Source organism: Martes martes, assembly GCF_963455335.1.
Source record: "Martes martes genome assembly, chromosome: 6".
Classification (NCBI taxonomy): domain Eukaryota; kingdom Metazoa; phylum Chordata; class Mammalia; order Carnivora; family Mustelidae; genus Martes; species Martes martes.
In genome coordinates, this window is record NC_137893.1 from 21,130,641 (window position 1) to 21,156,338 (window position 25,698).

The 25,698-nt window shown below is 36.9% G+C and overlaps 1 protein-coding gene across 1 annotated transcript in view; it reads left to right on the forward strand.

The window, feature by feature from the left end:
* Nucleotides 1–25,698, forward strand: part of REV3L (REV3 like, DNA directed polymerase zeta catalytic subunit) — a 182,957-nt gene that overhangs the window by 43,090 nt on the left and 114,169 nt on the right. Inside the window, exons 2-4 of the mRNA XM_080806922.1 lie at nt 10,316–10,505; nt 16,820–16,894; nt 23,091–23,251. Coding sequence (XP_080663048.1) covers nt 10,316–10,505; nt 16,820–16,894; nt 23,091–23,251 — 426 coding nt within the window. The remainder of the gene's footprint in view (nt 1–10,315; nt 10,506–16,819; nt 16,895–23,090; nt 23,252–25,698) is intronic.

Below are 25,698 nucleotides of genomic sequence, written 5' to 3' on the forward strand. Positions count from 1 at the left end.
GAAAGCTCAGATGATGGTTAACATTTTTTAGCAAGAAAATATTTTTTAATGTGTGTACATCATTTTTTTAAACAATGTTATTACACAACTAGTAGACAATTATAGTGTGAACATTATAGTGTGAACATAACTTATATGTACCAGGAAACCAAAAAAGTTCATTTGACTCACTTTATTGCAATATTTGTTTTATTGCAGTGGTCTGGAACTGAACCCACAATATCGGTATGCCTGTAGTACATAAAAACTTCGCTCCATTATAACATTATTTATATAAGTTACATCCTTACACATTGTAAGCCTATCAACACAATTTTATAATTACTACTTTATACAACTGTCTTAAATGACATAGGAGAAGGAATTACAAAATACATGTTTATTATCTTTTGTATTTACCTATGTAGTTATCTTTATTGATATTCTTTATTGCTTAGTGTGGATTTAAGCTACTCTCTATTGTCCTTTCATTTTAGCCTGGAATGAGAGTCCCTTTAGTATTTCTTGTAGGTCAGCCCTGCTAGTGACAAATTCTCTCAATTTTCATTTAGCTGGGAACATCTTAATTTCTTCTTCCTTCCTACCTTACCCAGCTCTCCTTTGTTTTGAAGGGTAGTTTTGCTAGATACAGAATTCTTGGTTAACAGTCTTTGTCTTTCATCACTTTGATTATGTCATCCTACTGGCCTCCATGATTTCTAATGAGAATTCAGCTCTTAACCTTATTGAAGAAATTTTGTACATGATAAATTGCTTTTCATTTGTCACTTTCAAGATTTTTTCTTTGCTTTTGGCAGTTTGGTTATGATACATCTTGGCATGGATCTCTTTGAGTTTCTCTTACTTGCAGTTTATTGAGCTTCTTATATGCAGGTTAATGTTTTCAGTCAAATTTGGGGGTTTTTTTGGCCTTACTTATTTCAAATATTTTCCCCATTCCTTTTTCTGTCTCATCCACTAAAGCTCACATTATGTATATATTGGTATTCTTCATGGAATCCTATAAATCTCTGAGGCTCTGTTAATTTTTCTTCATTCTTTTTCTTTTTTGTTCCTCAGATTGGAAAATGTCAACTGTCCTGTCTTCAAGTTCACTGATACTTCTACCAGTTCAAATGTGCTCTTGATCCTCTTCAGTAAATTTTTAATTTCTGTTGCACTTTTCAACACCAAAATTTTTTTAACACCAAAATTTACATTTGATTTTTTAAAATAATTTCTGTCTATTCATTTATATTTTCTATTACGTAAGACATTCTCAGACTTTCCTTTAATTCTTCAGACATGATCTCCTTTTGATATTTGAAAAATTTTTTAAGACTTTATATGAGGGGAAGGGGCAAAGGGAGAGGAAAGGAAAGAGAATCTCAAACAGACCCTTCACTGAGTGCAGAGCCCAATGCAGGGCTCGGTCTCACAACCCTGAGATCACAACCTAAGCTGAAACCAAGAGTGAGCTGCTTAACCCACTGAGCCACCAGGTACCCCTCCTCTTTGAAATATTTTTAATAGCTGGTTTAACGTCTTTGTCTAGTAAGTTGAATGTCTGGGCTTCTTCAGAGACAGTTTTATTGACTCCTTTTTTCCATGCTTCTCTTTTTCTTTATCTTACCATTTTTTATTGAAAACTAGACATTTAAAATAATTTGACAGTTAAGGCAATCATATTCTTCCCTATCCCCAAGATTTATTATTGTTTCGTTGTTAGTTATGTTGTTTGTTTCTTTAGTGACTTGCATGGATTAATTCTGTACAATCTCTATTCTTTGAAGTCTCTGCTCAGGTAGCTTATTGGTCATTTAATGATTGACCAGAGAGTCCTTTAAATGCATTGAGCTAATAGGTCTCTTTCCACCTTTTGTTGAGGGCCTCTGTATATTCGCATTTTGGTGCAGAGCCTCACGGTCAACCATAGTGAAAGATTAGGGCCTTCTCATCTCTTCCTGAGAATGCATGCAGCTCCCCACATGTGCATAACCTTCTAAATTTCAAGAACTATGTCAGAGCCTTTCAAGTTCTTATGGACATTTCGGTCCTCAGCTTTTCCTTTTAAGGTTTTTGTTCAGCCTCTTATTAGCGGCAACTGGTAAAACTCCCTCAAGCAACTGTGATGTTAAGCAGTTGCTGCTGATTGTTTTCCATAAAGATGCTACAGATAGTACTATACACAGAGAGTGAGCTCGGAGTCTGATCAAATACAGTCCTGAGAATGGAGCTTTTCACTTTTGACCAGGCAGGTCAAATAGTGACAGTTTTCTGGTGATCAGGCTTTTGGGGAACTGCAAATCTATTTTGGTCCCTCCAGTGCCTGCTTGGCTGTCTGTTTTCACAGCTACTCTGGAGCTGGGGGGGTGCTGGGGGTGGGAGGCAGAGGAGACTGGATTAGGGGAACTTAGAATACCACAAAGCTTGCTGTTTTGAATAAGCATGTGTTGGATTGTCACAGGCCTTTTAATTTCTTTACAAAATGCTGAAAAAAGTGACAGAATTTCCCAGTGTTCTTGTTGCTATTACGGAGGAGCAGGCTTTTAAAGGTTCTTCCTCTGCCATTCTGAAGTGTTTCTTGCCATTTCTATATACTTTTATGTACGTCCTTCTCCCAGTTTCTGATCCAGCCTTTCATTGCTTGTGTTTCTCTTATACATTTCTCATGGACCCTTGGAGCTTTGTTTCCATGGCTAACATGCTTATATTTTCAAGTATTTGCTGTTACTACTCTTTCTTGTCTGGCAGCCCTTTCAGGGATTCATTCTCTCATATCCCACACAAATCAAAATCCTTTATTCCCCCCTTAAATATTACTATTCCTCAAGTTTCTGACCTATTGCCCCTTCTTTTGTCTGTGTATTTATTCTCTTGAGCATTTTTACCCATCTGTTATTGAGACTCCCAAATCTGTCTTCTTCTCTACCCAGATCTCTCTCTTAAGCTCAACATCTGTGTACCTCTCTCTCTTAAGCTCAACATCTGTGCTTAATATAAATCTCCATTTGGAAATTCTATAAACATCTAAAATTCTACAAGTTCAAAATAGAAATCAGCCTATTCTTCTTTCTCAGTTTTCTCTGAATGACATTTACATCTATCCAGTTGCCTAAACCAAAAATTTGCATCATCCTTGATTCTTTCTCTTTTACCGTACTCCCAAGTTCTAGTCAGTTACCTTTAAATTTTTTGTGCCCTAAGTCCTTCTTGATGCTTTCTCCATCTCTGCTGACTCTCTTCTGAATTACTCTAGCAGCCTCCTAAACTTATTTTCCTATTAAAACTCTGTCCCTAGCTTCTCTCACAATGTGCCCACAAGGGAACTTTATAAAATGCAAATCTACACAGATCACAGAACATACACACACTCTCACACTTACATATGCACACTTGGCCTTTCTCTCCATTGCACTCTTTGCTCCTTCCTAACTACATTTTTCCTGTTCCCAGACCATGCATATTCTCATTTGCTTTCAGATTTTTGTATATACCACAACATTCTGTCTTTGCTCTTCCGTCGCTTCCTCTGGAAAGCCTATCAGTAGTCTTACAAATCTGAGTCTTTTGGATATAGAATTGCTGTACTGTAATTGCCTATTTACTCATCTTTATCTCTGTGTAGAACGTAAAAAGTTCATGAATTCTGAGACTGTGATTATGAGCCGCCTATGGTCTAATACCTAATGGTGGACTTTGACAAAGTATTTGAAGAATAAAGAATTTATGTCTACATTTGTGAATGAAAAAACCAATCGTGTTCAGCACTGGAAATACAAAAATAAATTAGACAAATGCATAAATAGGCCTTGAGACATCTGGTTCTTGGGGGATATAGTTCTGTTAGTAATGTGGGATTGTAACTTTAAACCAATGATTTTTTTTTTTTAAGATTCTATTCATTAATTTATTTGGGGCAAGGAGCAGAGGGAGAGGAACAAGCAGACTTCATGCTGAGCTTGGAGCCTGATGCAAGGCTCAATCCCATGATCCTGAGCCAAAATCAAGAGTCCAGCTGCTCAACCAACTGAGCCACCCTAGTGCCCCAAAGCCAGTGATTGTAATAAAGCCATGTATACTTCAGTCGAAGAAATAAAATGGCATGAATAAATGTGAAACCCCAAAGCATTATTTACAATGGAGAATATGAGGAGAAGCTGTTTAACAAAGTTATTTACATATGCCCTTTGTAAAGTTAATTATCACACTTAGTTTTTTGTTGTTCTTGGTGGTGTTTTTTTCTTTAAAGATTTTATTTATTCATGAGAAAGAGAAGGAGAAGCAGGCTCCCCACAGGGAAGGGAGCCTGATGTGGAACTCGATCCCAGAACCCTGGGATCACAACCTGAGCCAAAGACAGATGCTTAACCAACTGAGCCACCCAGGCACCTGGTGGTGGTTTTTTGTTTGTTTGTTTTAATTTCTGGGTCATTTAAAAGCAGATGACTTTTTCCTACCTTTCTCTTAAAGAAATTATATAATATTTGGTAAATATATATAAGCAAAAAGAAGATAATCAAATCATTATCTTGTTTACTATGGTAAATATATGTTTATAATTGAAATAAACCTGAATATCACCTGAAATAAATATATCATAAACATCTCTTCACACCAGGAAATATACTTCAACACCATCTGCTGCTGAGGTTGGCAAACTTTCTATAAAGGGCCATATAGTATGTATTTTAGGCTCTGGGGGCTAGAAAGTCTCTGTTGTAACTACTCAACTCTGCCGGTAGCAAAGCAGCAATAGACCATTCCGTAATGGATGTGGTGTGTTATGATAACTTTGTATTTATAAAAACAAGCAGTACGTGGAATTGGTATAAGAGCCATAGACATGATATAAATTTATCATAATTTATCTCCTATTTTTGGAAATTTGTAATGTCTTCATTTTATTTATTTATTTTTTTACTGTTGGTAATACTGTCTTGGCATCTTAATATCTAAATCTTCATGTACATTCTTGTTTTTTTCTTAGAGGATAATAGATGATAGAACACTTAGTTTTGCTTGGTTCATTTTGTGGTTTTGTGAGAATGGGGAGAGAAAGAATAAAACTTTAAAGAGAAGCAAAGAAAGACTTTGCTTACAGGGACACAGACTGAGGTAATAGCAATGATATAAAACTTAAAAAATAACAAAAATTCCATAAATACACATTTTCCTTTTCACATACCAAGCTTTTCTATTTAATAGCTCTGTAGAGTTTTTTTTTTTTTTTAAGATTTATTTATTTATTTATTTGACAGACAGAGATTACAAGTAGGCAGAGAGGCAGACAGAGAGAGAGAGAGGAGGAAGCAGGCTCCCTGCTGAGCAGAGAGCCTGATGCGGGGCTCGATCCCAGGACCCTGGGATCATGACCTGAGCCGAAGGCAGAGGCTTTAACCCACTGAGCCACCCAGGCGCCCCTCTGTAGAGTTTTTTTAAAAAATCTTATGTATATTGAGTTTGAGATTTGGGAGATAGGGTTGCAAGTTACAAAATAAGCATTTCTTATTCAGTCTCCTAGTATACTCTTAGGCCAGCATGGTTTTGATTATGGTGACCAGTCAGCTTATTTTAAAAAGAAAAAAAAGACGCTAAGCTTTTCTGTTCTAGATGATGAAGTCTCATCAGTTAGAGCGGGGATTGGCAAACTACTATCCATGGACCAAATCCTTCTCACTACCTGTTTTCAGAAATGAATTCTTATTGGAATAACACAGCCATGCCTGTTCACTTATGTATTTATTGTCTATAAATATATAACATCTATAAATACATATCATTGGCTGTTTTCAGACTACAGTAGCAGAGTTAAGTAGTTGTATCAGACACGGTATAGCCTATAACGTCTAAAATATTTACTATCTGCTACTTTACAGAAAAAAATATGCAGACCTCAGAATTAGAGGAATGGTACTTGTTAGTCTTTCTGCTTATCAAAAGTGTATCTACAAAAAAATACAGGTAATTTTTCTTTGGATAAACTAGTAAGACTTTAGATGCACAGTTTAAATTAAGAGACCAAATATAGGCACTTAAAATGGAGGAGAAAATGTGGGGAAATGACATAAGAAATGTTGGAATACAGAGGTCTTAATGTGTACTGTACATCTAAATTCCTAAAAGATTAGATTCACAATACCCGAGTACTGGCTGTTACAGAGGCATCCACCTTAGTTATAGAAGCCCTCCTTGCACAGAATTGCAAAGTAGCCACCTTCATACTCTTTTGCCATGGTGTCTTTAAAAACCAGCAGTTATGCTATGACAGGTTTCTGTGGAGCTTTCCTGGAACAACTTTATTGCAGTTTCTGCATTAGACAACATCAGTCAAATTGAAAAACCCAAATTCTAAAAATTTTTGAAACCCGTGTATGTAGACTTATTCTCCCAACAACAGTCTTTATTCCTAAGTTTGCTGCCTTAATTCAGTTTGACATGACAATAAGAGGGGACATTCAGAAATTGGGAAGATAAAGAATGCCAGTTGCTTGCTTGCTTTGGATCCACATGTTACTTAGACATAGCTTATTATTCTAAATCTTCGAAGAATCCTAGATCATTTAGTAGGGTTTCAAAATAGCATAGCTTTCACTAATATTTTTTTTTTTTTTTTTAAAGATTTTATTTATTTATTTGACAGACAGATCACAAGTAGGCAGAGAGGCAGGCAGAGAGAGAAGGGAGGAAGCAGGCTCCCTGCTGAGCAGAGAGCCCGATGCGGGGCTCGATCCCAGGATGCTGGGATCATGACCTGAGCCGAAGGCAGCGGCTTTAACCCACTGAGCCACCCAGGCGCCCCAGCTTTCACTAATATTATAAAAAACATTCTTTGAAAGAATCCTGTGTGTGGAGCTCTTTGGAGCATAGTGAAAAAGCCTCTGAATTGAAGTCACAAGTTGTTAAACTAGGCAACTAACTATATGTTGCAAAAGCCCGAATGTGCAGTACAAGCTACCTAGCTCTGGACTTACATTATGAGAGAGAAACCATTAATTAAATGCTTAAGTCACTGATTTTAGGTTTCTCACAGCTGAATCTCATCCTGACTGATGGGGGTGGAGCAGAATAGCTTATCTTCAAGGTACTTTATGTATGTGTGGCCCCCACACTGTGTGGTGTAGAGCTGATGGAGGGAAGTCTGTAGAAGTGGTCTGTATCTTGTCAAGATAAAGCAGTGCTATTATGGAACTGCAAATTTTACAATAATAAAAGACCTGTTGCCAAAAAGAAATGGAATCTCACATTGATTTTTACACATTTCTTATTCCTAGTTTAACTTTTTGAGTTTCCTGTTTTATCTTGTTTCTCATCATTTTTTTTTCTGTGATACTCATTCTATATTAGAACCATTAAGCTCATTGCCAAAAATTCTTGTGCTGTGTTTTCAGAAGGCTGTTCTTGAGGAAAGGTGTTAAGGCACCGAGCCGTCCCTAGCTGCTGGAGAACCAGAGGGAGGTACATCTGTGTTGATGTAATAACTGCAGCTTTGCATGGGACTTTGGGTTATTCGGGGTAGGAAAGTGCAGTAAGCTGGGGACTCTTCCCAAAACTTATGTTCCCCTATAACTCTGTAATCCTTAGTTGTATCAAAGTCCCTCCATTTTCATAGATTTTTTTTTTCCAGATACTCAAGGCTTTTACACCATTCCTTTCTCCTTAAGCAGTTACTCTGTTTTACTGAGGGTTGTTCATCCATTTAATAAGTATTTATTAAGCACATAAAATGTGCTTTGTGTTCGGTCCTGAGGATATTATGATCATTCAAACACAGCACCAGTTGCAAAGAATTTTCAAATGGGAGAGTCAGATAAGAAAACAGGCATTTAAATTACAAAATAAGAACTGAAGAGTTAAGGATTAAGGAAACCAACATTCGATAGAACCAGCATGGTTAAATGAAAAGAGCATTGGTTTTAGATTTTATTGATCTGCTTTTCAGTTTTGATTTGATTACCTAGTAAGTATGTGATTGGGGGAAAGTTAAGCTTTGTGATAGTTGGGAGGTTTTTATATGTTTTAGAACTGAATATATGTAAAGCACCTACTTCAGTGCCTGCTGAATAAATTATTTCTGCTTTATTCCTAAGTCATATACCACAAATTATTGTAGCTTCAAAGCTGTGAAATAGAAAGATAATGTCTTTATGCCCCTACTTCACAAGAGATATGAAAAAAATTCTGTGAACTCTGAACACCCTCCTTATAAAGAAACTTGTAGAAATCAGGTTTTATAATTATTTCTTGTAAAATTTATCCAAATTTCCATTATTGAGATATACACACTGTAAAACTAGTATCTTAGTAACTTAGAAACTTATAAAATATACTATTACACTAATTCTTTTTTTGATTTTTTTAAAGATTTATTTATTTGAGACAGAAAATGCACAGTGGTCAGGGACAGAGTGTCTTAAGCAGACTCCACACCGAGTGTGGAGCCTGACACTGGACTGGACCTCATGATCCTGAGATCATGACCTGAGCTGAAAGCAAGAGTCAGACACTCAAGCGACTGTGCCATCCAGGCACCGCACTATTAGACTACTTCTGTAATCACTGGTCTTAGATATATTTGTCAACTTAAAAGAGGTTACTTTTCTGTCTCCCCATCTTCCTTACCCCCATGGCATTGCCACATGCGCTTAAACAAATTGTGGTTTATGTCCTGAATGGTAATGGATGTAACATTTTCATGAGATGTTTAAAAAAGCATTGTTAAAATTTAGCTTTTTTTCTCTTCGGAGAATTAAGAAATTGCAATATTTAGTAGATATAATCAGATTTGAAATGAAACAAAATAATCAAGAGTTTGCTTCTAAGGGGAAAGGTGTTTTTTTTTTCCATTCCTTTGAAATTAAGCAACATAACTGCTGCTAACAATAGAAACTGGTCTAACAGCAGCACAATTTATAGTTCTTCAGAAGTGTGAAGTTGGTCAAATACTGCACTTGAGAGGGTATAGATCTTATTCCATTGTGGGACTGGTCTTTCTGATTTTGCTCTGCTGTATGTAATAACTGCTCCAGATTTATTTGTTAATTCTGTTATAGCTGTACCTTAAAAATAAGATAAACTAATGTTATTCACTATAGTGTTAAATACATCAACAGAACATAGAACTATTTTTTGTGTATTTTATATAAATCATTCTAATTATAAACAGGAAAAAAATAAGCAAACAAATAGTTACCTTCCTGCCAAAAAAGGAAAAAATCCCAGTGAAGCAGAGTGGAATAAGGGATGGGGAAGAAGCCTAAGGATTGTGTTGGCAGGGCAGTCCAGTGATAGTGACAGCATGAAAAAAATGGATACGTTCTTCCATCACTGCCATTCTCCCTGTTTGAAGTAGACAAATGGCATGTACCCAAGGGGACCTAGGGACAGTGCTCTGAGGACAGGAACCACTTCTATACAGCCCTGCCAGATTCATGAGAGTAATGGTGCATCTGTTTTTTGTTGTTGCTGTTTTTACTTAACCTTGTCATGGGTACATTACTGTTTCTGTGGCACTTCTTTTGTGGGTTCTTTCTCGTATTACTTTCTTTATCATGGCTAACCCTGATTGTCTGTTGGCAGGTCAGCACCGTTTACCCCTTTTGCACCTTGCCCGATAGAACGGCTTCCTGGGAAGTGTGCATGCTTGTTTTTTCACCTCTCATTGTGTTTCCCCCTCGTCCCACTCCACCAAATGTGCACTTTAGATATCTAGAGGTCCATATGGACAAATGATCTGTAGAGGTTTTCTTTTGCTTTGTTTTTGTCATTTTTGGTTGTTGTTGTTGTTGTTGTTTTCCTAATAGCAAAATTTTATTATTACTCTTCCCCAAACCCCCTTCCACATCCTTATAGCAAAATTCTACATACTGGAACTGCTTTTACCCTCTCCTTTCTCCCAGAGCAGTCGCTCTCAGGGAATTCTCTTGTTTGAAAACCTTTATGCCAAGACAGACATGCACTGATTTATTTAAAAAACTTTCAGTGAGTTTTTGTAAGATTCATAACACTGTGCTAAGTGGTATTATTATAGGGCGATTGAGTGAAGTATGTAGAACCAGTGAGATTTTGAGGGTAAAATACTCAAACATATTTTCACCAAAACTACTATTTCAATCGTACTATAATGCTTATGTTTATAAAATGCTTCTAAATGTTCTGTTGTAAAATGCAGTTAATATAGGTGGCTTTAAATTATGGGTTAATTTTTTTCAACTCTTATCCTAGATAAGCTGTACTGTCATTAGAACATTTAAATGATTTGCATTCTGAGCTTTGTAATGTTAAAATTTTAAAATACATCTCAAGACTAAACTGTAATAATGTGTTACATTTTTAGGTCAGAAGACATGTCTTCATCTGCATGGCATCTTTCCTTACCTCTATGTGCCATACGATGGTTATGGACAGCAGCCAGAAAGCTATCTTTCTCAGATGGCATTCAGTATCGACAGAGCACTTAATGTGGCTTTAGGCAATCCATCTTCCACTGCTCAGCACGTGTTCAAAGTGTCATTAGTATCAGGAATGTAAGTATATGTTAACTTTTTAAATTTCTTTATTTGTATTTCTAGTACCATCCCAAGTAACGAAAACCTGTCTGATTCAGAGATACTGTTTATTTTTCTTTTACTTCTAATCTAATGGAAGTAAGGCAAATTTCATGCTGTGATTTTTTTTTTTAAGATTTTATTTGTTTGTCAGAGAGAGAGCACACAAGCACAAGGAGGCAGAGTGGCAGGCAAAGCAGAGAGAGAAGCAGGCTCCCCACTGAGCAAGGAGCTCCAAAGGGGATCCTGATGCGGGACTCGATCCCAGGACCCAGGGTCATGACCTGAGCTGAAGGCAGCGGCTTAACCAACTGAGCCACCCAGGCATCCCTATGCTTTAATTTTTTTTAAGTAAATTTTATTTCAGTGAAAGATAAATGGTTAAACGTTTTCCATTTCTCCACTTCTTAGAACTATAGAAATTCATGTGATTTATTTTAACGTATTTATTGAGCATCTTCCATTTGCTAGGCACTATTCTAGGTGCTTGGGATATATTGGTGAGCAAAACAAAGATTCCTGCCTACATTTTAGTAGTTGGAAACAGAACATAACTAAAAGATATGACACAAAATAAATGTATTTATTACATGATAGTGCTATGGAACAAAGATGTAGAGTAGTATATGACGGATCAATAGTGTAGGGTAGGAAAGTGGATTGGTGGCAGTTTTATACAAGGTCATCAAGGAAGGTAGCATTGACAGGGTAAATGACATTTGAGCAAAGACTTGAAGGTGAAGGAGTAGGAATTACATGGAGGTGATCAGAATGGAGGAAAAAGAGAGTAGGACAAAATGAGGTTAGAGAGATATGAATGGATAGTGATCATGTTGGCCAGTGGTTCTTAAAGTATGGTTTCCAGGATCACCAACATTAGCTTTACCTGATTTGACAGCTATGAGAATGCATCTGTCAGATCTCCAAATACAGCAAGCATAATTGAACAACAGCCCCACCAGCACGGTAAATCTATCTATCATTCCATATGAACTGAAGCTGCTTTCCATAGGCTATTCCTAACCAGTGGCTAAACCTGGTAAGGGTACGAAGGCAGGCCTATTCCTGGGAGACACTTAAGAACACTCTGAAAGTCGTTCTGCACTTTGATTAGAATTACACTACAATAGAAGACATTTCTACTGATCTTCCCTCTGTCTCTCTTTGTTTCACATGGGATCAGATGTGTATCAAGTTTGGTAACTCTCCAAGGCTCTCCTGGGTCCCTCCTCATTTTCTCTCAGTTGTTTCCCCTGATAAATTTCTTGCATATATTGGCATCTACTTCTCAGAGGACTCAGATTAACATACTTAGGAATTTACTTAAAATATATTCTTGGGTCCCATCCTAGACCTGATGAATCAGAATTCTGGTGGTGGGGCCCAGCAATTTGTGTTTTAATAAGCCTTTGTAATGATTCTGATACACACCGAAGTTTGAGAACTACTGCAGTGGGTTGTTCTGAGGACTATGACTTTTACTCAGAGCTCTTGCAGAAATTTAACTTAAACTTGAAAGGATTACTTTAGCAGTTCTGTGAAAAGTAGATCATCGGGGATAAGGGTAGAAGCAGGGGAGAGCATTAGGATTCTGTTTCATTAATCTGGGTGAGATGAGAAAATATGCTGACTTGTACTTAGGTAGTAATGGGAGTAGTGAGACGTGGTCAGCTTCTGGATCTATTCTGAGGTTTGAGTCAATAAGCTTTGCTGTCTGATTGGATGAAGGTTGTGACAGGAGTCAAAGATGACTATAAAAATATGAGTCCATACTGCTAAAAGGATGCGAGGTGCACGTAGAACAGGCTGGCAGGGAAGATTTGGAGCTCATATTAGAACATTTTGAGTTCGAGATGTTTATATGAAAACTATCTTAAAGTCTATTACTTCCACCTTAATCTAGGCTTTCCTCTGGACCATCACAGTATCTTTTTAATGGAATTTCCTTCTGTTTTTGTCTTGCTCCAGAGCCATGAGAGTACTCTTCTTTTAAGATACACTGAATCCTCTTAAAATCACTTAAAATCCTTGAATGGGGGCGCCTGAGTGGCTCAGTGGGTTGAAGCCTCTGCCTTCGGCTCAGGTCATGATCCCAGGGTTCTGGGATCGAGCCCCACATCGGGCTCTCTACTCAGCGGGGAGCCTGCTTCCTCCTCTCTCTCTCTGCCTACCTCTCTGCCTGCTTGTGATCTTGTCAAATAAATAAATAAAATTTTTTAAAAAATCCTTGAATGGCTTCATATTGTTATTGGAGTGAATTTAAGCTTCTAACCACAGCCTATGTGATCTGACCCCTGCCTGCCTCCGTACTTAAGTTCACTATGCTCCATCTAGAAATTCTATATAGGTCTTCTTTCAGTTCCTCTGATGTGCTGAGCTCTTTCCAAGCTTCATACATGCAGTTTGCTTTCCTTGAGTGCTCTACCCTTCTCCAGTCCTTTAAATCCTTTACCTCTCCAAAGAAGTTTTCTCTGATTTCCTTACTTAAAAGTAGGTTGTCATTATTGTTATTCTGTATCTCTGCTCATTCTTTGTTTCCTTCAGCACTTAATATAGTTGGCAATTATTTTAATTTTTGTTTACTTAATTTTTATGTCTTTCTTCCACCAGCATGTAAACTCTGCAAGAAAAAGGACCATGTTTGTCTTGTCCACCATGATATTCTTAGCACTTTGTATGGTGTTGGACACTTAGTAAATATGGCTCAGCGACTATTTGGTTGCATAAATGAATGAGGTACAAGTTCACACCTATCCTATGATAGTAACAATTAGGTTAAAGATAATTATCAGCTTTATATTCTAATTTTTTAATGTTTAATAGTTTCTAAGGAATTTCCTATACATATTCTCATTTCAAAGTTGAATTTCCAAACAGCCTAGTAAAATGAATAGTTACCAGTCTTTTTTTTTTTTAAGTAAGCTCTTTCCCCAACAGGGCTTGAACTCACTACCCTGAGATCAAGAGTCACATGCTCTACCAACTAAGCCAGCCAGGTGTCCCACTTACCAGTCTTTCTGTATTTTTTTTTTAAGATTTTATTTTTTTATTTGACAGACAGAGATCACAAGTAGGCAGAGAGGCAGGCAGAAGAGAGAGAGGGGGAAGCAGGCTCCCCACTGATTGGAGAACCCGATGTGGGGCTCGATCCCAGGACCCTGGGATCATGACCTGAGCTGAAAGCAGAAGCTTTAACCCACTGAGCCACCCAGGCACCCCCTTTCTGTATTTTTAATGGGTATTTTTTTTAAAGGCATTGTCATGTTTTTAAGAATCTGAATACCTGAGGTGAAAGATAAGCTGTTCTATGGCTGCCATTCTCTTTTTCCCCTTATTCTAATTTTTTTCCTAACCTAGATCCCTTTTTTATTACCATACATTTTAGCTTCTGTGATTATTTTAGTCCTTCAGTTTTTCCTACTTCTTTAGACAAGATTGCACAGAACTACCAAATTAAAATTTGTACAGGTTTAATTCCAGTCTTTTTGGATAATGCATTATCCTGAGGCTAGGTCAAGAGATAGGATTAGGACTTTAGGCTCATTTCTGGAATTCCTTGCTATTTAGCTGCCATGATTCTAGAAAATATCCTAAAAAGAGATTCCTAATCCATGTAAGTTAATTGAGATCTTTTGCTACCATTTTTATTTTCCTTCTCACTGTTATTAAAAAACACTTAATTATCAGATATTTTTTAAGCGTAAAATATCTTTTCAAACTCTGTTCCATTCTGCTTTCTTCCATCCAAAGGATCTCCCTGTTGAGGAATTCTTTTGGCAAAACCAACTGAAGCCAACAGCAGGAAGTAAGGGTTGCCAGTTAGATTATACAGAAGCAGAAAATTGAATTTATGGACTTTCCAGGCTATATTTTGGGGCAGTAGATGTGAAAACAGAATCCTAGATTTATAAAGAATTTTAGAGGTTTGATAGTTTTAACTTATATTCAGTTTTTGAAATTTATGAAATTTTAATTGTAAAACCCTAAAGATTGTTAACAAAACCAAACCAAAGCAAAGCAAACATGTACTACACTGCACATTTAAATTTTTCCCCTATTTATCTGGCTAAAAATAACTCGTGTCTCCAGGTAGAGAGCTCTATTTATCTATTTGAGAAATACCATAGCAGGAGGAATAAATAGTTGAAATTTTGCCAGTGAGAGAGAATGAAGTCATTCATGTAATGTGTCTTTGTTTCATGGCAACAAAATGGAGTAAATAGTGGCCAACTAGACAAAGTGGTTAAGTGTTACTAAAAACAGGGTGGGCGAAGGGAAGAGTGAAGAAGGGTAAGGGATAAGGAGTGATGGTCAGAGAAGGCTTTTACGAGGAAGTGAGGAAGTTTCAATAGAAACCTGAATGAAGACTGAAAACAAACCATGCCAGTGTTCAGAGCAAGCTTTCCAGGCAGAGAATGGCAAGTACTTGAGAGTGGAGTAAGTTAGAGGGGCTAAAATGTTCAGGATGGCTAAAGGAGGAGTGATAGGACACAAGATTGGAGTGAGTGGCAAGGACGAGATAAAGAACCTTTTAAGACTTGGTCAATAGTTGGGTTTTGTTTTTGTTTTTTAAGAGAAATTGCTTTACAACAATCATATAGATGGCTGTGACCTAAAAGCTTATACTAGCTAGGGGGGAAAAAAGTTTATACTCCAGATAATGACTCTGCTGCCAGATTATTCCTGTATTAGATGTCCACTACACTGTCAGACATGACAGAAATGGTATCCTAATGAGGATAAGTTCTATCTAGTGCCCATTATAAAGGGACAGTTTTTTTTAAAATGAAAGTGAATGGGTTTACCCACCTAAAGATTTAACCAACCATTTATTTACAGGTAAACTCTAGGAAGATATGAAACTTTTTATTTTGTATGCAGATTCATACTTGTTTATATATTATTTCTAATTATATCATCTTTGAAAGCGATAGTCTGGGGACACCTGGCTGGCTCAATCTATAGAGCATGTAATTCTTGATCTCAGGGTTGTAAGTTCAAGCCCCATATTGGGCATGGAGCATACTTAAGAAAAAAATAAATGATTATGGTAGTCTGTATATCAGTGGTACTGGTGTAGTTTCAGATCCTTCTGAAATGATGCAACATGATATTCCAACTTATTTCATCTTGCACTGAAGACTTGTTTCTCTCCTGACCATGTGGGATTTTGCTTCTTCCTTTTCCCATTCTAGCTAATGCCCTTAAGAAAAATCCAGCCTCAACATAATTAGGGTCCTCAAGTAAGGCCATGGTCTTTTCAATCTCTTAAGTTCCTGTCTGCACAGTTTTCATAGGCTTCGTTTGAGTTGGATATGTGTTATGCACACACACGTGTATATGTGCATCTATAATATAGGTAAATTGTCTCTGGCTAGTGAACTTACAAAATCAATAGTGAACAGAGACAAATAAGCAAAGTAACATGAATGCTGTTAAGTTTTTTTTTTTTTTTTTAAGATTTTGTTTATTTATTTGACAGAGACAGAGAGAGGGAACACAAACAGGGGGAGTGGGAGAGGGAGAAACAGGCTTCCCACTGAGCAGGGAGCCCAATGTGGGGCTCGATCCCAGAACCCTGGTATCATGACCTGAGCTGAAGACAGACCCTTAACTGACTGAGCCACCCAGGTGCCTCATGAATGCTATTAATTAAAGGACTTTATTAATGAAGAAATATAGCTTTTGACAGAAAAAATGGGAAATAGGTGAAGAAAGTACTTGAAAGGTCTCTGGTTTTTTTATACATGGTTAGAGTAAAGAGAAAAGAGCTTTTTTTTTTTTTTTTAAAGATTTTATTTATTTATTTGACTGAGAGATCACAAGTAGGCAGAGAGGCAGGCAGAGAGAGAGAGAGGAGGAAGCAGGCTCCCTGCCCAGCAAAGAGCCCGATGTGGGGCTCGATCCCAGGACCCTGAGATCATGACCTGAGCTGAAGGCAGAGGCTTTAACCCACTGAGCCACCCAGGTGTCCAAAAAGAGCCATTTTTTAGTAGAGATAATATGATTGAAATTAAGGTATAAATGGTTTACCACTCCTTTTTGTCCCTAGTTTTTGAAAGTCGTATTTTTAAACTTCTTAAAAGAAGTAACCAGATTTCAGTATTTTATATATTAACCTATCGTACGTTTAATTGAAAGGTTTTGAATGGTTTTGTTTGTTTTTTAGGGGTTTGGTTAATAATATAAATAAGACTGAATTAGGTCACCTGAGTCTAATTTGGGAAACAAGCTGCATTACTTCATCTCTGAATGCAGAAAGTAATTTGAAATATCTTTTTCTTCTATTTCAGGCCTTTTTATGGTTATCATGAGAAGGAAAGACACTTTATGAAGATCTATCTTTATAATCCTGCGATGGTGAAAAGGTACAAGATAAATAAAAATATGAATAACTATCACTTAAGTATTTCAGTAATAATAAGAAAAATCTAGAAGAAAAGATTATGTAGTTTGTAGCATTATTAAAGGAAGAGACTATATGTATATTTATGTGCAAAGAGAAAGCCGAAACTTGGCCTCTAAGAAGGATATTTTAAGAGTGAAAGGACCTTGCTTCATGGACCTTACCGCTTCTTTTCTGTCTTAGGTTTAGAGAGCTTGTAGAAGTAGATAAAGAGAGATGATGGCTGCCTTGTAGGATCTTAGTAGCCAGAGCAAATGTTCAAAACCAGGAGAAATTAGCTCTTTAGTTTCAAAGCAAAAAGAAATATATGAGAGTGAGGCCAGAGTATAAACTAAGAGCTCAAAATCCTTTTGACTCTTTATTAATGTTAGTGAAATTTTATATCCCAGGTTTTTTGTTTGTTTGTTTGTTTGTTTGTTTTTTTCTTTCCTCAGTAAGTCTGTCTATATCTTATTTTGTCAATGGTCCTGGAGTCTAAGTCATTAATGGCAGGAAGGGCACATATAAAGAAGATTTCAGTCGTCCTCTGGGGCTCACAACAAGGGTTTTCATTCTGTGTGGTGATGAGTAGGGTAAAAGTGTCCTTAGAGAAATGCTTACTGTTGTTTTTTCAGAAGACCTCTCTGCTAGTGAGTACTAGGTTTCAAAAGGTAACCTTTTGGTAAGACACAAATTGAATGTTTCCCCAGAGTGGATTTAGGCACCAAGAGAGGCACAGCTACCAACGATGTGAGGTTTATTCTGAATTAGGCCAGCTGAGTGCTTCACTGAATCACTGCCTTAATCCCAATGGTTAGTTATTCCCTTGTCCAGGTAACTAGTGAAAACTAGTTTTCTCTATAATCTGCTCCCACCCTTATCCCAAACAGCTTCTGTTATGTAGGATACCAAAACAATTTTTCAGAACAGGCACTTGAAGACAGTGATGTTTCTTGTACCACTTCCCTTGGTCACACTTTCTTATATCCATGGAGTCCAAAAGAACAATCACTGTGAATTCTTACCCTATCTTGTACACACAGTGGTGAGAGAGTAAACCTTAATAATTTTTACCCTTTCTCAGCCCCAAATGTGCTAGAGGGGGACCCATAAATAAAATTTGCATAATTTTAAAAATAGCCTAGTTCTATGTGAAGTATACATCTAATCTGTTTTTCTTCCTTGTGACTATAACAGTCAAATACTTATTAAACTCTTTCCAGTAAGTTTGCTTTAAATTATATAGTCAGTTTATCACAGTGCCTATTGAAATTCCCTGATTTATTGAGAGATTACCTGTATTCAAAATCTGGCTCTACTTCTTATCTCCTGGGAGGATTTAGGCAAGTTATTTACTCTGCCTGTGACTTATCTTCCTCATCTGTAAATAGGGTTGATGTTAGCACACGTCGTTCTGATAATCAAATGTGTTAATATCTATAAGTCGCTCCAAACAATACCTGGCACATTATAGATGCTATTTTGGCTATAGTATATATGAAAAAGATTTTCATATTTTATATGAAATATAAAATTTCATATTTTATAGAAGTTAAAATATTTATATTTTATTTACCCTTGCTCTTAACTTTTCTCCCTAGAGGCGATTTAAGAGTGTGGTGTGTGTCCTTTTTTTTTTTTTTTTTTTTTAAGATTTTACTTATTTATTTGACAGAGAGAGAGAGAGCGATCATAAGTAGGCAGAGAGAGAGGGGTATGCAGGCTCCCTGCTGAGCAGAGAGCCCGATGCGGAGCTCGATCCCAGGACCCTGAGATCATGACCTAAGCCGAAGGCAGAGGCTTAACCCACTGAGCCACCCAGGTGCCCCTATCCTTTTATTTTCCATACATATATATACACACACACATATACACACATGTCCTCTTTTTTAAAATTTCCATATGCAGGGGCACCTGGGTGGCTCAGTAGGTTAAGCGTCTGTGCCTTGGGCTCAGATCACTATCCTGGGGTCCTGGGATCAAGCCCTGCATCAGGCTTTCTGCTCAGCGGGTTGTCTATTCTTCTTCTGTCCCTTCCCCCAGCAGGTACTCGCTTGCTCTCTCAAATAAATAAATAAAAATCGTAAAAAAATTTTCCACATACAATTGGTGTCCTGCTAGAACATAAGTCCACAGGCAAAGATTTTTTTCTGCTTTGATGTATAATCCTCAGTGTTCAGAATATATGTTTCTGGCACAGAGTAGTCAATAACTTTCTATAGAATGAATGAATCCTATACGTACCTTTTGGAGACTGGTCTTTTGCTTTCTCTACTTGCTCATCTCCTGTGAACTTTACTGCCATTTTTTTTTTTTTAACATGTAATGTATTATTTGCCCCAGAGGTACAGGTCTGTGAAACGTTAGGCTTACATACTTCACAGCACTCACCATAGCACATACCCTCCCCAGTGTCCGTAACCCAGCCACCCTCTCCATATCCTCCCTCCCCCAACCCTCAGTTTGTTTTGTGAGGTTAAGATTCTCTTATCATTTGTCTCCCTCCTGATCCCATCTTGTTTCATTTTTTCCTTCCCTACTCCCCAAACCCCCTACTCTGCCTCTGAAGTTCCTCATCTCAGGGAGATCATGTGATAATTGTCTTTCTCTGATTTGACTTATTTCGCTCAGCATAATACCCTCTAGTTCCATCCACGTCATTGCAAATGGCAAGATTTCATTTCTTTTGATGGCTGCATAGTATTCCATTATATATATACATATATACACCACATCATCTTTATCCATTCATCTGTTGATGGACATCTAGATTCTTTCCATAGTTTGGCTATTGTGGACATTGCTGCTATAAACATTTGGGTGCATGTGTCCCTTCAGATCACTGCATTTGTATCTTTAGGATAAATACCTAGTACCTACTCTTACCACACCCTGAAATTTATCCTGCCTCTGAGATTTTAAATGCAGACATCTTGATTTCTGACTACAGTCTTTTTTTGTTTTTTTTTTAAGATTTTATTTATTTATTTGACAGAGATCACAAGTAGGCAGAGAGGCAGGCAGAGAGGGGAAGGGAAGCAGGCTCCCTGCTGAGCAGAGAGCCCGATGTGGGGCTCGATCCCAGGACCCTGGGATCACGACCTGAGCCGAAGGCAGAGGCCTCAACCCACTGAGCCACCAGGTGCCCCCGGTCTTTTTTTTTTTTTTCCCCAAAGTTTTGAGATCTAATTTACCACAAAATTCACACATTTTAAGGATATGCAGTTCAGTGATTTTTTAAGTAAATTTGCTGAATTGTACACTTACCACTATAATTCAGTTTTAGAACCTTTTCATGGCTCTAATAAGATCCTTTATATGTTATTGGGGTTTTTTTGTTTATTTGTTTTTAAGATTTTCTTTATTTCACACAGAGAGAGACAGTGAGAGAGAGAATACAAGCAGGAGGAGTGGGAAAGGGAGAATCAGGCTTTCCACTGAGCTGGGAGCCCAATGCAGGTCTTGATCCCAGGCCCCTGAGATCCTGACTTGAGCTGAAGGCACTTAATGACTGAGCCATCTAGGTGTCCCTGTTTTGTTTTGTTTTGTTTTGTTTTGAGGCTTTAAACTCCCTGGACTCACTACTACTGCCCCATTCTGTATAACTTTCTCCTGCAATTAATTTCTTTCGTATCCAGCTCAGATTCTTTTCCCTGTCTTTTCAACTCCTTTGTCTGCCAGGTTAACCATCAATTCTGGGTTAATCTGTTTGTTTACCTTTTTTTCTCTGCTATGAACTCTGGCTTCCGATTACTGTTAGGATACAAAAATATCACAACAGAATGGTGCCCCTGTGAATTCATAGTCTTCAACTTCACCTGGGCCCTGCCTTGCCTTATTTCTGCTTTTCTCTAATTTTCTTCTTACCTTTCTCCACCCTCTTTACTCAAATGTGAAGCCCCTCCCAAGGCTTTGCCTTCTACTTCATAGAGAAAATGGAACTCATCAGTCTAGAAAAGTAGTTGTTAAATTGTGCACTGGGGATTCCTTAGACCCTTTCAAGAGGATCTGCGTTGTCAAAATCAGATCTCCATGTTGCTAAATCTAGTAAATACCATTTGTCCTTAACTTTTGACCTTATGTCTGTGGTTATAGTGCTTTAAAATAACCCCAGGTGTTCACTTCTTTGATATAATCCTCTTCTGATTTTCCTTATACCTGTCTGATTATTCTTATTTATGCCATTTTGTTGGTTCCTCTTTTAACATCTGCAGCTGTTCTTGGGGTTATGTCTTAGGCTTTCAGCTTTTCTCTCTGTACCCTCACCTCACTGTACAGCCTTATCTACTGTCATGGTTTGGTTTGGTTTAGTTTTTTTTCTTTTTGTTAATCTTTATGCATTTGACTTCCAGGTATATATCAGTGGCCTAAATTTTCCTCCAGAGCTCTGGATCAATGTATCACTCCATCTTCTGGATAAATAGAATAGCTCTGCAGTTAAGAGTAAGGGCTCACAAATCAGAGAAAACTTTAATTTTAGCTCTTCCACTTTTAATTTGTATGATTTGGGACAACTTTTTAATCTAAGACTCAGTTTCTCTATTTATAAAATGGGGATAATAGTATCATAGGTTTGTAGTGAGGATTACTTGAGATTAAGCATTTAAAACACCTATCACAATGTTTAGTACATAGTCCTTAAATATGTTAGCTGCCTCTGCTGTGTAAATGAAGTTATTCTTGTCCTCATTCTCATTGTCATTCATTGTCAGTATCTTCATGGAAACCTACCTGAATACCCCACAATACCTAAACCCCAGTATGTCTAACTAAGTTTATCCTTAATCCCTCTCTGAAATTCTGCAAAGAAACCTGTTTTCTTCTAGTCCTTTCTATTTCGAACAAGCAGGCAGAGGCGGAGAGAGAAGCAGGCTCCCGGCCGAGCAAGGAGCCCAATGTGGGACTCGATCCCTGAACCCTGAGATCGTGACCTGAGCCGAAGACAGTGGCTTAACTGATTGAGCCACCCAGCCGTCCCTAGTCCTTTATATTTCAGTAACATGGCACCACGAAGAAATCTAGACATCATCCTTAACTCTTATTCTGCCATATCCTCCGCATCTAATCAGTCACCAAGGCTCAACTATTCCTTATATATCTCCTGAATCAACAGTGCCATGATCTTTGTTAACGCTACCATCATCTTAGTTTTTCCACAATAGCCTTCTCACTTCCTAGCTTTAGTCCTGTGTATTATCTAGCTACCCTGGTCATTTGTCTTTCCTGCTCTTTACTTCAAAGGCAAATTCTACTATCTCTTTGAATGTTTTAATAGACTGCATGATCTGACTTTTCATTATCTCTCTAGCCCACACCCCTATAGACACACTCACCACAGCCTGTCACTAAGCTTCACTCAATGATTTCAGTTCCCAAATAGGCCATGTTTTCTTGTGACCTTTCATATGTGTAATTTTATTTGTGTGAAATACTCTTCCCTTTCTCCAGAGAAGAAATATCTTTAATTCATCATTTAGTCTCCTGCTTAGAGATTTCTCTTCAAGAAGGCTTTGCAGAAACAAGTTCTGTACCTTTATCTTATTGATCCCGTCTAGATGTTTCATATACTTCCCTTGCATAGCACTTACACTTTCTATAATTGCCTATTGTTTGTATTCTCCATCATGAAGGAAAAATAACTCAAGAGAAGACAAATATTAAAATAGCAGTATTTCAGAGTAGTGAATTTGAGTCATAAATCCTTTTTCAGAACGTTTGTAATAATCTTTTCAAATGTTTCTCTCAATGTTTAAAAGGAGAAACTTTTTTTTTAAGATTTTATTTTTAAGTAATCTCTACACCCAATTTGGGGCTCAAACTTAGAACCTGGAGATCAAGAGTCACATACTCCACTGACTGAGGCAGTGAGGCACCCCAGGAAAAGTTCATGTTTTAGAAACTTTTCACATTCTGTTTTTTTAATATAATTAGTATTAAGTTGGTTTTCGAAGTCAAAATATTCTTCATCCAAGTAGTTTTTTGTCATTTTCTTTGAGTGTGCAGCTGACTTTAAAACTTGACCAAACTTTTAATTTCTAACAAAATACAAATTTTCAGTAAAATTAAAATAAAAAACTTCTGTGCTAATATAATGTGTTTCATTCTCTATAGTAGTATAATGTTTCATTTAACATTTTAGGAACCATAATTTTATGATATAACTTTTTTTTCTAATTTAGGATATGTGAACTTTTGCAAAGTGGAGCCATAATGAATAAATTTTACCAGCCTCATGAAGCGCATATTCCCTACCTCCTACAGCTGTTCATTGACTACAATCTCTATGGAATGAATTTAATAAATCTGGCTGCTGTCAAGTTCCGAAAAGCAAGAAGGAAAAGTAAGGTTAATTTCCCAAGTTCAAATTAAAGCTTTGAAACAAGTGTTATGTAATTGATGATTCATAAAATGACATATATTTAGAAAATAACTGCTGAGTGGATAAAGAATAAAAAGGAATATGCAAAATGGTATTAGGGTTCATCAGGAAAAGAATCTCAAAAGAATTTTTTTGGTAATAACTTTATTGAAATACAATTCACATACCATACAACTCACTCATTTAAAATGGACAATTCATTGGCTTTTAGTATAGTCACAGAGTTGTACAGCCATCACCACAATCAAATTCAGAACATTTTCAGCACTTCTAAAAGAAAATCTGTAGTCTTTAGCAGTCACCTTTAACCCTTTTATGCCTCCCACCCCTTAGCAACCACTAATCTATTTTCTGTCTCTGTATGTTTGCCAGCCTGCACATTTCCCGTAAATGGAATTGTATTTTTTTTTTCATTTAGCCTAATGTTTTCAAGGTTTATCCATGTTGTAACATCTATTAGTGTTTCATTCTTTTTATGGCCAAATAATACTCTATTTTATGAACATACTACATTTTGTTCATCAGCTCATCAACTGACGAAAAATTTGGGTTTACACTTTTTGGCTATTAATGAGCAAAGCTGCTTTGAACATAAGTACAGATATTTGTGTAGCCGTATATTTTCACTTCTCTTGGGCACATATCTAGGAATAGAATTTCCGGGTCAGATGGTCTAGCATCTTTTGTTTTTGTTCTCATCGAATTCCTTCTCTTCTGCTTGAAACAAAATGAATCCAACATTTTTTTTCTGCCAATGCTATTGTCCTGTTTTAATTTTTTTCTTTTTCTTCACTGCCATACTTCTTAAACCAGAGGCTAGCTTTTTTTTATCTCATAGTTTACTGTCTATTCTTTTTGGTTTAACTTCTTACATTTCTTCTACAGTATCCAAACTGTGCTCTAAAAAGTAACCAGGGAGGAATTTTTTTTTCCCCTGCTCGATAATGGACTAAGTGATTATAATTAACCTTCCTATTAAAAACAATTTAAAGGCTAAGAAGATTTTTAAAAAATCTTAAATGCATCAAAGAGATACAAAACAGCAAAGAAATACTGGCCAAAAGAGGAAATAGACTGCTGAAAATCAACCTTTGCCCTGAGCGGTTTGCTCATCTTGGAAAATTTGGACCCTCCATTGAGACAGCCTTTCCAAATGAAAAAGGCAGAAACAAAACCCGGGGTCTCATTGGGTAAGATGCCCTTACAAATTAGGAAGTGGAACAGCTTTAAGATACTTGAACACAGTTTGAATTCCTTGGGAATAAAAGAGATTCCCAGATCTAGAACTTGATCTGAGGTGGTGATGGTCTGGTCATATACTCACCGTTCAGTAGAAGCAAATTCCTCTAGTACAGTAGAATTTTATTACAGGTCTTAAATTATTCCTAAAAATAACATTTCAAATATAATATGTTCACACAATTTAGAATATACCAGACACACAAGAAAACTCTCTATGAGCAAAACCTAGCAAACACTGATGTGTGCACACATGTGCACATACACATGCACTAAAGACTTACAAGGAATTCAGGTACTGGAATTACAGATACAATTTGGAAAACTATAATGCAGAATCCTTATCAAATATAATACTATTTGCAATGCTTTAATATATAATGTTATATATACTTATAGTTGTGTTTGTCATGTCTCTCCATGATGCTGATAATACCCTTACATGAAACAGTTTAGATGCAGTAATACTATTTCTGAAAAGAGATTTTTTTTTATTGACAACTTAAATATTACATTTTTAAAATCCACTAAAATTGAAGCATTGACCAACATGTGACTCACCTTTTAAGTAGACCAAAATAATTCATTTGTTCATAACTAATTCTACTAGATAGTAATCTCGGTTTTAGGTGCAACTTACAGTTTACTAAATGCCAGTTTTTCTCATCATCTCAAAATCTTAGAATTTTATAAAATTCTGTAGAAACCAAGTTGTATAAATAGTCCATAGGATCCCAAGATAGAGATCATCTGATAAAGGATGAAGTGGTCTGTCTGCCCAGTATCTTTCTTTTTCTCCATAGAGAAAAAGAGTAGAAAGTGAAGGCAAAAAGTGAAGAGAAAAGATATAAAAAGGCAGGAGAAAAATAACTTCACTGCTTAACTTCCTTCCCTACAGGAATTGTTTCCCCAGATTCTTGTGAGGGCTTTGTTATTTCTTATCTGGGGGGTCCTTCTTTTGGTGAGGGGGGCAATGTAGAGATTTTCAAGAGTAAAGCTTTAAAGAATCACATTACCCAATTTCAAGACATTTATTATAAAGTTACAGTAATCAAGACAGCATGGTATTAGTAAAAGGATGGGACATACAGACCGATGGAACAAAAGAGAGCCCAGAAATAGACCCACACAAATAACATCAACTTATCTTTGGCAAAGGTACAGTTGTA